Below are 12,689 nucleotides of genomic sequence, written 5' to 3' on the forward strand. Positions count from 1 at the left end.
TAGCATCCCGACTGCACAGCACAGAACGTTTCCATCATCACAGAAAGTTCTGGACCATACTGATCTACACAATAGGTACCACTAAGACACTGTGCTCCATTCAGGCAATGGTTCGAGCAGCTAATAAAGCCAAGTCAAATCTGCTTATAGTTACCTGATATTTCCAAGTTGGAGACTCATGCAAACTCCTGTAATACCGCTCAGGAGAAGGGTAGGTATTGGCAAGAAGGAAAATCTGCCATCTCTCCTATGGTAATTAGGTCTGGAGGGGAGAGTAAACTTCATTACTTTTCTGCCCATGTGCTCCCTGCCTGCCCGCCCCCCACCCCGCCCCGCCAAAGCTTAGTTGGGCATTCTTTGATCTGGCTCACGTTTCCGGCCTCTGCTCACTCCTTCCCTTGAGCCACTTATGGTTGCAATCAAGTAATCACTCACTGTTCACCAACCATTTATTACTTCAAAAATGTCAGTCCAGTTTAAGAATCAGCTCAAAGGTCACCTCCACCAGTGCCTTCCCTTACTCCCCTCCGTGACGTCCCATGGCTTCTACCTGGGGCAGCTTACCTTTTGGTATTCTCTTGGTGGTGTTATCTGGACTAGTCTTGGCCTCCCATGCCAGATGGGCTTCTTGAGGGTAGATGTGGCAGTTGTAAAAGATCAGTAAAGTCTGACATTCCCTAGATCAAGAAGTGACTGGTTAATATGACAAAAGTACTGCTATGAGACTTCCGAAGCTACATCATAAAAGGCAACACAGCTTACAGCTGGTTTGTTGGAACATGCAAGCTATGTAGGCTGGTAGTCCGTGTGTCACCACGTTAAAAAAACACCCTGAAGCCACATTCTGTGATGAAGCCCAAACCAGCCCACACAGACCCTGAAACGACAAGCAGAGAGAAATGCCTGGCCAGTCCCTAGTGTTCTAACCTCCTGCTACTCTGGCTCTAGCCACTGTAACTGCAAATGCATCAGATACCCTGAGTCAGAACTGCCAAGGAGAACCTTTCCTACATTCCTAATCCATAGAAACCATGAGAGAAATGATTACTGTTTGAACCTCTTAAGTTTTGAGTTCTGTTCCACAGCAGTAACTTCGAACTGTTTCTGATGCCTCCATTACCCACAGGGGGCTCCATAAAAAGAAGGGAGTTGGTCCACGAACTCAGTGTTCAACGTTTAAACTTCTTTCTTGGGGCCACTTTGCTTTTAATGTCAAATTTTAAGTTATTTAACACAGTATTAGAAGTTCTAGCCAGAGCAATTAGGCAAGAAAAAGAAAAGGCCGTAAGTCTGCAAGTAAAGCTGTCAGTATTTGCAGATAACATGGCATTATATATAGAAAACCCTAAAGACCAAAAAATGTTGGAACTAATTCAGTAAAGTTACAGGACACAAAATCAGTATACAGCAATCTTTTGCATTTCTATACACGCACAACAAACTAAAGAAACTAGAGAGATTAAGAAAACAATCCCACTTACAATGGCATCAGAAAGAACAAAATACCCAGGAATAAATTTAAAGACGTGAAAGACCTGTACACTGAAAACTCTGAGATTAACGAAGGAAAACAAAGACAAATAAATGGAAAGCTACTCCATGTTTACAGATTGGAAGAATATTAAAATATTCACACTACCCAAAGCAACGTAGAGAATCAGTGCAATCTCTCAAGATTCCAATGGCATATTTTAAAACAATCCTAAGGGGTGCCTGGGAATAGCAACCAACTCTTGGTTTCATCTCAGGGTTATGAGATTGATCACCGCCTCAGGCTCCATGCTCACTGTGGAGTCTGCTTAAGACTCCTCTCTCTCTCTGCCCCTCTCCCCCTGACCAAATAAATCTTACAAAAAATTGAACAATCCTGGGGCGCCTGGGTGGCTCAGTTGGTTAAGCGACTGCCTTCGGCTCAGGTCATGATCCTGGAGTCCCAGGATCGAGTCCCGCATCAGGCTCCCTGCTCAGCAGGGGGTCTGCTTCTCCCTCTGACCCTCTTCCCTCTTGTGCTGTTTCTCATTCTCTCTCTCAAATAAATAAAATCTTTAAAAAAAAATAAAATAAAAAAATAAAACAATCCTAAAATGTGTATGGAACCCTAAAAGACCCCAAATAGCCAACATAACCTTGAGAAAGAAGAACAAAGCTGGAGGCATCATGCTCCCTAATTTCCAACTATATTACAAATCTTTACTAATCAAAACAGTATGCTCTGGATCAACAGAACAGAATAGAGAGCCTAGAAATAAACCCATGGATGTATGGTCAGTTAATTTATGACAAAGGAGGCAAGAATAAATAATTGAGAAAAGACAGTCTCTTCAGTAAATGCTGTTGGGAAAATTAGATCACTATCTTACACCCACAAAAATTAACTCAAAATGGATTAAAGACTTGAATGTAAGACCTGAAACCAATAGGCAGTAAGCTCCTTGCCATCTATCTTGGTGATTTTTTGAGTCATACCCCAAAAGCAAAGATGAATAAGCGGGACTATCAAACTAAAAAGCTTCTGCACAGCAAAGGAAACCAGCAAAAAGTGAAAAGATGAATGGGAGAAAGTATTTGCAAATCGTTATCTACTAAGGGGTTAATATTCAAAATATATTTTAAAACTCCTATGGGGCGCCTGGGTGGCTCAGTCGGTTAAGTGTCTGCCTTCAGCTCAGGTCATGATCCCACGGTCCTGGGATCAAGAGCCCCATGTCGGGCTCCCTGCTCAGCCAGGGAGCCTGCTTCTCACTCTCCCTCTGCTTGCCTCTCCCTCTGCCTGTGGCTCCCCCTGCTTGTGCTCTCCCTGTCAAATAAATAAAAATCTTTTTAAAATAAAAACTCCTATAACTCAGGGCGCCTGGGTGACTCAGTCAGTTAAGCATCTGCATTCGGCTCAGGTCATGATCCCAGGGTTCAGCATGGAGTCTGCTTCTCCCCCTGCTTGTGCTCTTGCTCTCAAATAAATAAAATCTTTAAAAAAAATAATAACTCCTATAACTCAATAGCAGAAACTAAAAACCCAAATAAAAATTAGGCAGGGGATCTGAATAGACATTTTTCTAAAGATACACAGATGGCCAACAGATAGATGAATAGATGCTCAATATCCCCAATCAGGGAAATGCAAATCAAAACCACAAATGAGATATCACCTTATTTATACCTGTTACAACGGCTATTATCAGAAAGACAAGTGTTGGTGAGAATGTGGAGAAAAGGGAACCCTTGTGCTGTGCTGGTGGGAAAGCAAACTGGTGCAGCCACTGTGGAAAACGGTGTGGAGGTTCCTCAAAGATTTAAAAATAAAACTACAAGAATATATATGTGTATATAGACATGTGTATATACAAATATGTGTACCTATATACACATATTTTTATACATTTTCTGTATATATTTTTTCATATGTATATACACACACACACACAATGAAGTATTATTCAGCCATAAAAAAAGAACGGAATATTGCCATTTGTGACATGGATAGACCTTGAGGGCAAAGTCAGAGAAAGACAAATACTGTGTGATCTCACTTGTATGTGAAATGTAAAAACGAGAAACCAACAACCACGCTCATAGATAAAACCAGTAAGAGACTGGTGGTTGTCCAAGGTGAAGGGTGGGGAGGGGGTGGGTGAAATGGGTAAAGGGAGTCAGAAGGTACAAATGTCCAGTTATAAAAGAAGTCACAGGGAAGTGACGTACAGCATGGCGAGGCCTACCTTCTAGATGGTGCACGCTCAGCTCCACAGCACTGTAACAGAGAGAACATCGCAATAACGTGATTCAAATGAGTTTTCTGGTTTCCCTGTGCATATAAAGGCTTATATGGTAGTCTGTTAAGTGTGCAACAGCATTATATCTAAAAAATGTACATACCTTAATTAAAAAATACTAGCCATCATCTGAGCTTTCAGCGAGTTGTAATCTTTTTGCCGGTGGAGGGTCTTGCTGTCGAAACTGATGGCTCCTGACTGATCAGGGTGGTGGGTGCTAAAGGCTGGGGCGGCTGGGGCAAGTTCTTAAAATAAGACAATGAAGTTCGCTACATCAGTTGACTCCTCCTTTCATCACGAACAACTTCTCTGTAACATCTGATGCTGTTTGATAGCATTTTACCCACAGAATTTCTTTTGAAATTGGAGTCAATTCTCTCAAACCCTGCCGCTGCTTTATCAACTAAGTTTATGTAATTTCTAAATTCTTTGTTGTCATTTCAGCAGTTTCCACGGCATCTTCACCAGGAGTAGATTCCATCTCAAGAAACCACTTTCTTTGCTCATCAATAAGGAGCAACTCCTCATCCCTTAAAAGTTTTATCCTGAGATTATAACAATTCAGATATATCTCCAGGCTCCAGTTCTAATTCTAATTCTTTTGCTATTTCTACCACATCTGCACTTACTCCTTAAGTCTTGAACCCCTCAAAGTCATCTGTGAAGGTTAAATCAGCTTCTTCCAAACTGCTGTTCCTGTTGCTATTTTGACCTCTTCCATGAATCATTTTTTTTTTTTAAGTAGGCTCCATGCCCAGCATGGAGTGCAACGTGGAGCTTGAACTCACGACCCTGAGGTTAAAACCTGAGCTGAAGAGTTGGATGCTCAACCAACTGTGAACCACCTGGGTGCCCCAAGAATGTTCTTAATGGCATCGGGAATGGTGATTTCCAGAAGGTTTTCAATTAACTTTGCCCAGATCCGTCAAAGGAATCACCATCCACGGCAGTTGTAGCCTGACGAAATATATTTCTTAATAAGACTTGAAAGTTGAAATGAGCACTCAATCCATGGGCTGCAGGGTGGATGTTTTGTTAGCAGGCTTGAAAACAGCATTCATGTCATTGTACATCTCCATCAGAGCTCTTGGGTGACCAGGTGCCTTGTCAGTGAGCGGTAATATTTCAAAAGGAATCTTTTTTTCTGAGCAGGAGGTCTCAACAGTGGGCTTAAATATTCAGCAAACCATGTTGTAAACAGATGTGCTGTCATCCAGGCTTTGTTCCATTTACAGAGCCCAGGCAGAGTAGATTTAGCAGAATTCTTAAGGGCCTAGGATTTTCAGAATAGTATATGAACACTGTTTCAACTTAGTCACCAGCTGTATTAGCCCCGAGCAAGAGAGTCAGCCTGTCCTTTGAAGTTTGAAGCCAGACATTGACTTCTCCTCTCTAGCTCTGAAGGTCCTAGAAGGCATCTTCTTCCAATAGAAGGCTGTTTCATCTTCATTGAAAATCCGTTGTTTAGTGGAGCCACCTTCATGAATGATCTTAGCTGGATCTTCTGGAGAACTTGCTGCAGCTTCTACATCAGGACCTGCTGCTTCACCTTGCAGTTTCGTTATGGAGATGGCTTCATTCCTTAAACGTCATGAAGCAACCCCTGCTAGCTTCCAACTTTCAGCCCTCATAGAATTGAAGAGAGTTAGGGCCTTGCTCTGGATGAGGCTTTGGCTTAAGGGAATGTTGTGGCTGGTTTGATCTTCTGTCCAGACCACTGAAACTTTCTCCATATCAGCAGTAAGGCTGTTGTGCTTATCTTTTGTGTGTTCACTTGAGTAGCACTTTTAATTTCCTTCAGGAACTTTTCCTTTGCATTCACAGCTTGGCTATTTGGGATGAGAAGCCTAGCTTTGGCCTGTCTCGGCTTTTGACAGGTCTCACTCATCTCTAGCTTTTGATTTAAAGTGAGAGACATGTAACTCTTCCTTTCACTTGAATACATAGAGGCCATTGTTAGGGTTATTAATTGGCCTAATTTCAATATTGTGTCTCAGGGAATAGGGAGGTATGAAAAGCGGGAGAGAGATGGAGGCATGGATGGTCAATGCACTGGTCAGAACACAGACATTTCCTGATTAAGCTCACCATCTTATATGGGTGCAGTTTGTGGTGCCCCAAAACACAACAGTAACATCAAAGATCACTGATCACAGATCACTGCAACAAACATAATAATGAAGTTTGAAATACTACAAGAATTACCACAGTATGACAGAGACGCAAAGTGAGCAAATGCTATTGGAAAAATGGTGCCAAGAGACTTGTGTGACACAGGGTTACCATAAACCTTCAATTTGTAAAAACACATTATCTGTGAAGCACAATAAAATGAGGTATGTCCATACTATATACAGATGCCTTAGCTGTATATTTGAAAGCCACTACAAGAGTAGGTCTTACACATTCTCATTACAAGAAAGAAAAGTTCTACATGTAAGGTGATGGTTCTTTTACTGTGGTGATCATTTTTCAATATATATAAATGTTATATAGCATGCTTCCTATTAGCAAAAAAATTTTTGTTGTTGTTAAGAAATTCACATTAGATGCCTTAAGAAGTTACATTACCTTCGAAAAGTAAGCAGTGCAACAACAGAAATCTCTTCCTGAAAGGGATTTTAACTAATTAAGAAAATGCAAAAATGTTAGGATTTCCACAAAGAAATATTTATTTTTTCTTTAGAATTTGGCTCAGAACAGTAACATAAAAATATTTACATTAAAATAAATATGTGATTATTTAACTATATGTAATAATTATTGTTGGAATATATTAGCCTTTCCATGAATTTAATAAAAACTAAGATTTGGTTTTAGATTTAGTACCATCCTTCCAAATATTTGGTATGAAACTTGGTAGCAATGCAACTCTCTGGCGTCCAGAGCAGTGACAGATGTCGCCAAGGAACCGATGCCGCCTCCCCCCGGACGTTGATGGCCAAGCAGACCAGCTTCCTTCCTAGGAATCACTGTGGAATTTTTCAACAATAACCAGGACCTGGAGGTTATTTCAGGGCTGGTGGAATTCTAGGAATCAGCCAACCTATCTTTTCACATGAACCCACCAGGAAGGAAGTGGTTCAAATGCAATATTGATTCTTTCACTTTATTTTGTATGCTAACACCGAAACAATGCAAACCTTCAGGTTTTCCTAAAATAAAAATCTGAAAAACATGCATATGCTTGTTTAGATCACCTAAAAGTACCCATAAAAACCTGTCACTAGACCAAATACTGTATTGGCAGAATGTCCACAGAATAGAGGAATATTTGATTAAATTTATCATTGAGGGACAGCATCAAAGACAAAGTGAGTCAGTCTTATTAAAGTTGTTGGTAGCATGAAGTAAATTAGGATATATTCACATTTTGCAAGTTTTTTTATCTGAGCGGTTGTATGGCGTAGCAGAAAAGCACAGAGGGACCTGGGATCAAACCCTGTTTCTGAGACTCACTAGCCACATGGCTTTGGGTCCATCACTTCAGCACACCAAGACTTAGTTTGGGGTCGTATAAAATGGAAATGAGGACACTTACCTCCCAGGTTGTGTGAATTTAGAATAATTTATATGAAGCACCTAGTTCAGAGCCTGGCATACAGTAGGTACTTAATAAATGGTGGGTATTAGCATTTCTTCTAGGTTAAAATTGATAGCAAGAATCTTGGCCTTTGTATCTTGACACCAATGAAAGCACAGAATCTTACTGAGCCCGAATCCAAAGTCACAGATCCGGGCTCCGCAAACACTGCCTTAACAGGTACTCCAGAGTCCTACTCAACATCAGCATGAAAAGTTACTGAAGGGAGAGGTGTCTGTCAGCAGCAAGGATCCTTTGGGGATGGTTAATCTCCTTTCAGAGGCTGTAAGTCCTAGTGGCTTCTCAGCTGTCCTTGAGAAGATAAGGACAAGGTCAGCAGGGCCACTGTCATTCAAATCCCTAAAGTTGCTCAAGATTCTGCAAGAGTAATAAATAACATTGTTAAGCAAACAACATTTGGGGGTGACAGAGGTGTCCAATGTCTTGATTGCGGTGATGGTTTCACAGATGTATACATATGTCAAAGCTTATCAAATTGTACACTTTTTAAAAATACCCCAGTAAAGCTGTTTTTAAAAAAAGTTTACTTAAGCCTTTCACAGTGAGATTTCCTTCTGTCTCCTGACCGGATCCCTTTCAGCAATCTGAGTTTAGGGTGAGAGGAGGAAGGATGAGTGATTTACACTCCAGTCTCGAGGCCCTGCCTCAGACAAGGCCTGCAGGTCTACGTGGTCCATCTAGTAAGCAGAGCCCTGAGGCATCCTTGTCTACGATCACAGCTCCTTTGGCACAGAAGATTGTGACTGGTACTTACAGGGTTTGAGCTGAAATGACCCCAGAAAGAGCAGCATCTACAAAAGTGAGGGTTGGGAAAGGTGACTTCAGAAGAGGAGACTAAAAGCAAAAATTTAACTGCCGAAGTCACCTGCCAAATACCAAATTTAAATACCAAAACTGCTTTTTAAGAAACGCTCATCTAAAAGACAACCTGATTCCACAAAGAAGCTCTGAGTCTCGGTCCAGGTCCACTCCCCAGAGGCCTAGCAGATCCTGCGGGTTGTGTAGTCCAGAACCATGCTCGCGGCGCCGAGCAGGGCAGGATCCACCAAATCCGAAACCACCACGTCCACATCCTGAACCGAGGACAAGGCTTGCTGGCGGATGACGTCTTTGACGATGTGGATGTAGTGACTGGCTAGGACTCCAGAGAGGATCACAAGGGAAGGATTTATGGTGTGGAGGATGTTCACAACCCCAAGACCCAAAGCCGTTCCAGCTACAAGAAAACAAAAAAATAAATCAAATCAAAAACGTCAGAGGGGGCGCCTGAGTGGCTCAGTCGGTGAAGCGTCTGCCTTTGGCTCTGGTCATGATCTCAGGGTCCGATGGGACTGAGCCAGTGCTGGGCTCTGCTCAGCGGAGAGTCTGCTTCTCCCTCTGCCCCGCCCCCTACCTGTACTCTCTCGCTCTCTCTCAAGTAAAGTCTTTAAAAAAACAAAACAACATGGGGCGCCTGGGTGGCTCAGTCGTTAAGCGTCTGCCTTCGCTCAGGTCATGATCCCGGGGTCCTGGGATCGAGCCCCCACATCGGGTTCCCTGCTCCGCGGGAGGCCTGCTTCTCCCTCTCCCACTCCCCCTGCTTGTGTTCCCTCTCTCGCTGTCTCTCTGTGTCAAATAAATAAATAAAATCTTTAAAAAAATAAATAAATAAAAATAAATAAAAAATAAAACAAAACAACAACAAAAATGCCAGAGGGTGGTGGAAAGAGTCAGCAGCCCAGGATACTTAGTACATTCACACTACATAACAGAAAGCAGTACTTGTAAAGCTATTCGTGATTTATTCTTGATATGAGAAAATGATGTTATGCTTTGAAATAAAAAAAGCTAGGTATACTATATACTGTACCATATGATCTCAACTATGTAAAAAAAAAAAAATAGGAAAGACTGGAAGGAGATGTTAATAGTTCATCTCTGAGTGGTAAAACCTGAAGGGAAACTTTTTCTTACTCTCCTATATTTCTCTAGATTTCCTGTAAGGCGAACAAGTAGTTTATCCATAGTTGTAAAACAAAACAAAAAACCTGTTTAATAGAGGCAATGCTGCCAAATACCTTGAATGCCACTCCCTTTCTCTCTCTCAGAAAGCAGGAAAAACACCTCTGACCACACATTCCAGGGCGCTGATCCCGAGGGAAGCTGGTTATGTGCGGGAGCCCTGGGCAGTCTGAAGGCCCCCCACGGCAGAGCTGCCCGGAGCCACATGCTCACCTGTTCTCAAGATGCTCTGGGCCTTCGTGTTGCCAAGTTTTGCAGCTTGGATGAGATGGACCGCGCTCACGGCCTCGTCTTTCAGCACTGACATCCCTTCCACCAAGAGCAGGTCCTCTGTGTGAGCAGAGGGGAGAAGCAGCGGGCATTAGTGAGCCGTGGCAGCCCTGCAGGGGGCCCGGGCTGAGAAGTCTGCCTGTGGGCAGCGAGCCCCCAAGTAGAAAGACAGCGTGTTCTTTTCACATTGGCAGAGCTTTTTCTCATTCACAAATGTCCACATACATTGCTCCAGAGGCCACTGCTGCCCTCTTGCTGCCTTGCTTACATATCATCCAGAACTTTCCTAACCAGAAAATCCTCACCTCCGATCAGAGCCTCCCAGCCAGACCTCTAGCTTCCGACCTCTCACTTCACATGCAACAGAGACTCGTCTATTTCTCTCCTTCCTTTATCCATCCCAGGTGCACATCACTTGCAGGCCCCCCCATCCTACGGCAGCGCCTAAAGCACTGACACAGACCGGGGTTCAGTCACCAGCTCAGCCACGACCAGCAGCACAACCACATCCAGGGCACATCCCTTCTATACCCTTTTCTTCTCTAGAAAATGGGGGTACCACCACGTACCCTAGCAGGATTATTTGAGGAACTAAATGAGATCATGGACGTAAAGAATGTCATCAAATGCTGGCCAAGTCAATGTTCACTAAATAGTAAGCAGTTCTATTATCTGTAGTGCTTGTCTTTTCTGCCCCTCACTCTGCCCGTCATCAACCCGGGTCCATATCCTCCTCATCTGCTATCATACTTGGGCTCTGATGAGAGCAAATCCGAACCATGCAGGCTGCTACCTAGCCCCGGCCCAGGGATCTCCTCACAGCTGCCCACCAGTCTCTCCCATTCCCCCCCATGGCTCTTCTCAGCTTCCACCACCTCAAACCTTCTACCCCACCCCCACTACCATAAGACCTCCGGACTGCTAACCTCTCTGATAAAGGACCCCACGAGGCAGGGGTTCCCTTACTTTCCTGTCCCTGCCTAAAAACACGTCTGTATTTGCACACCTTCACTCCTCCTCTCCCTCTCTCAGGCCCTCTACCCAGCCTTGCAGTTCATCTCCTCCCCGCTCCTCAGGGGCCTTACAGTGGGGACTCAACTGCCCCTTCTCTTCTGCATTCTCAATCTTCGCTTCCATCCCCACTGTCTTTCCACCGACAGATGCTCACAATCTCCCTGTCCTCAAAGCACTTCTTCCCTCTTACTCAGAGTAGTCAGGCTTCTGCTCCCGCTATTTGAGTGCGCTCTTTCTTAAGACACGCATTTGCCCCCAGGGAGACAAAAACTGTTGAGGAAAAAAAAAAAAAAAAGCTTACTCTTTTTATACAAATAGTACATAAACACAAACAGATAAACAGATCTGTGGTTGTGAAGTATCACGTGTGGAGGCAATGATTAGGAAAAAAATGTCCAAACAGACCCCTAAGGGAGGCTAATGATAAAAAAGAAGTTGAAAAACAAAGTTTTCAGGGTTTCAAATCATGTCCTCATGGCCAAAGCCAATGAGCTCTTCTGATTTTCTCTTACTCATAAGCAGCACTTGACATTCCCAGTGTGATTCCTTGAGACACTCTCCCTCTGGCTTCTGTGACTTTACCCTTTCTTGGTTTTCCTTTCTGCCCATTAAATGCTGTTTTGCAGGATTCCACCCCTGACTCTTGCCTCACTCCAAACCTCATTCAGAGGTTTAACTGGCACCTCAGCACTGATGATTCCCAAATCCCCACCCTCTAGCCCAGTACTCTCTCCTGAGCGCGAGACCCCCGTAGCCAGCTGCCGCCTGCACATCTCTAGCCCACATCCCGCAGGCGGGACCCCCCACCCCCACATCCCTTTCCGCCGCAGCCAGCTCCGACGAGAAAACCGAAGTCACTCTAAAACTGTACCGTTTAAAGCTACTCCATTCGACTACTATTTTTCTCCCAGAAAACAAAAAGTTACAGTTTAGTGAAGAGTCTAAAATTCAGACCTGACCATGTTTTTCCCCCAGAAGTTCTCAATGGCTTCTCCATTAGGTGCTGGTCTTGGCCTACCTCTTGCTACGCTCAACCCTACCCTGCCCTTTATGCACCCACAGGACTGTTTCCCAGGCTTGAAAGCATCCCTGGCTCATCCCAACTTGCCCTGCTAATTCTATTTACCCTCTCTCAACCCCCAGACAGCACCTTAACACTCCCTTCCCCCCATGAAGAGGGCAGGGAGGGAACTCTGGTGTCATATGCATCTACATCCCCTGGCCATCAGTCTCAGGGCACTTGACCCTGTATTATAATGATAGTAAATGACTCCCTCTTGCATTAGACTAGAAACCATCCTGACTTTTATAACATGTCCAGAAATAGCTTTAATTCAAATAGACTCAGAGTTCACAACTGTAGTATGTTAATCCATTTACTTCTTCAGCTAGGGGCTGAGGAAACAATCAAATCTTCCCCGCTATCCTGGAGCTCAAGACCCTTGTCCATCCCCACCACTGGGAAGTGTTAATATGGGTCAGGACTAAGGGGATTTTGGAGCTCTGGTATAAGGAAGCCCCGCCTTTCCTCCAGGAAGTAAGAAGGGTAAAAGTTCTGGCTTCAGTGTCCAGCTCTTTTTGGAATACCTACTTTGAAATACTTGTCTACCATATAGCTATTTAATTCCTCAGGTGAAAGAAACCAACCATCATGTAGCTTTTTTGCTTCCCTCTGCAAGGCCATTCCAGAGGCGTATGCTTCAATACATCCATGACTTCCACAGGAACAATCAGGCCCATCCAGAGACACAACAAGATGGCCAAGTTCTGCAGCACAGAAGGAGCTTCCGTGGATCAGCTCGTGCTGATGGATGATCCCCCCGCCAATTCCTACAGTGAGAGAACAATCACTGAGGTGGCTCTTCAACTGAAACAGGAAGCTGTGATATAGCAACTCCTCATCTGTTTAGCAAAGCTTTGGAATGTGAGGTTCTTTATGATGCCTTCTCTCCTAAGTAGCTGGAACTTACTAAGTACCGACACTTTACCTGGAAGCATTTTGGAGGGAAATATTTCAAGCAGATCCCTAA

General features: G+C 43.8%; 1 protein-coding gene across 1 annotated transcript in view; it reads right to left on the reverse strand.

The window, feature by feature from the left end:
* Positions 1-6,424: 6,424 nt before the first annotated feature.
* Positions 6,425-12,689, reverse strand: part of GNE (glucosamine (UDP-N-acetyl)-2-epimerase/N-acetylmannosamine kinase) — a 35,597-nt gene continuing 29,332 nt past the window's right edge. Inside the window, exons 10-12 of the mRNA XM_021691809.2 lie at positions 12,307-12,489; positions 9,589-9,705; positions 6,425-8,590 (exon numbers count right to left, since the gene is read on the reverse strand). Coding sequence (XP_021547484.1) covers positions 8,355-8,590; positions 9,589-9,705; positions 12,307-12,489 — 536 coding nt within the window. The 3' untranslated portion in view covers positions 6,425-8,354. The remainder of the gene's footprint in view (positions 8,591-9,588; positions 9,706-12,306; positions 12,490-12,689) is intronic.

The sequence above is a fragment of the Neomonachus schauinslandi genome, chromosome 13 (genome assembly GCF_002201575.2).
Source record: "Neomonachus schauinslandi chromosome 13, ASM220157v2, whole genome shotgun sequence".
Taxonomy (NCBI): Eukaryota; Metazoa; Chordata; class Mammalia; order Carnivora; family Phocidae; genus Neomonachus; species Neomonachus schauinslandi.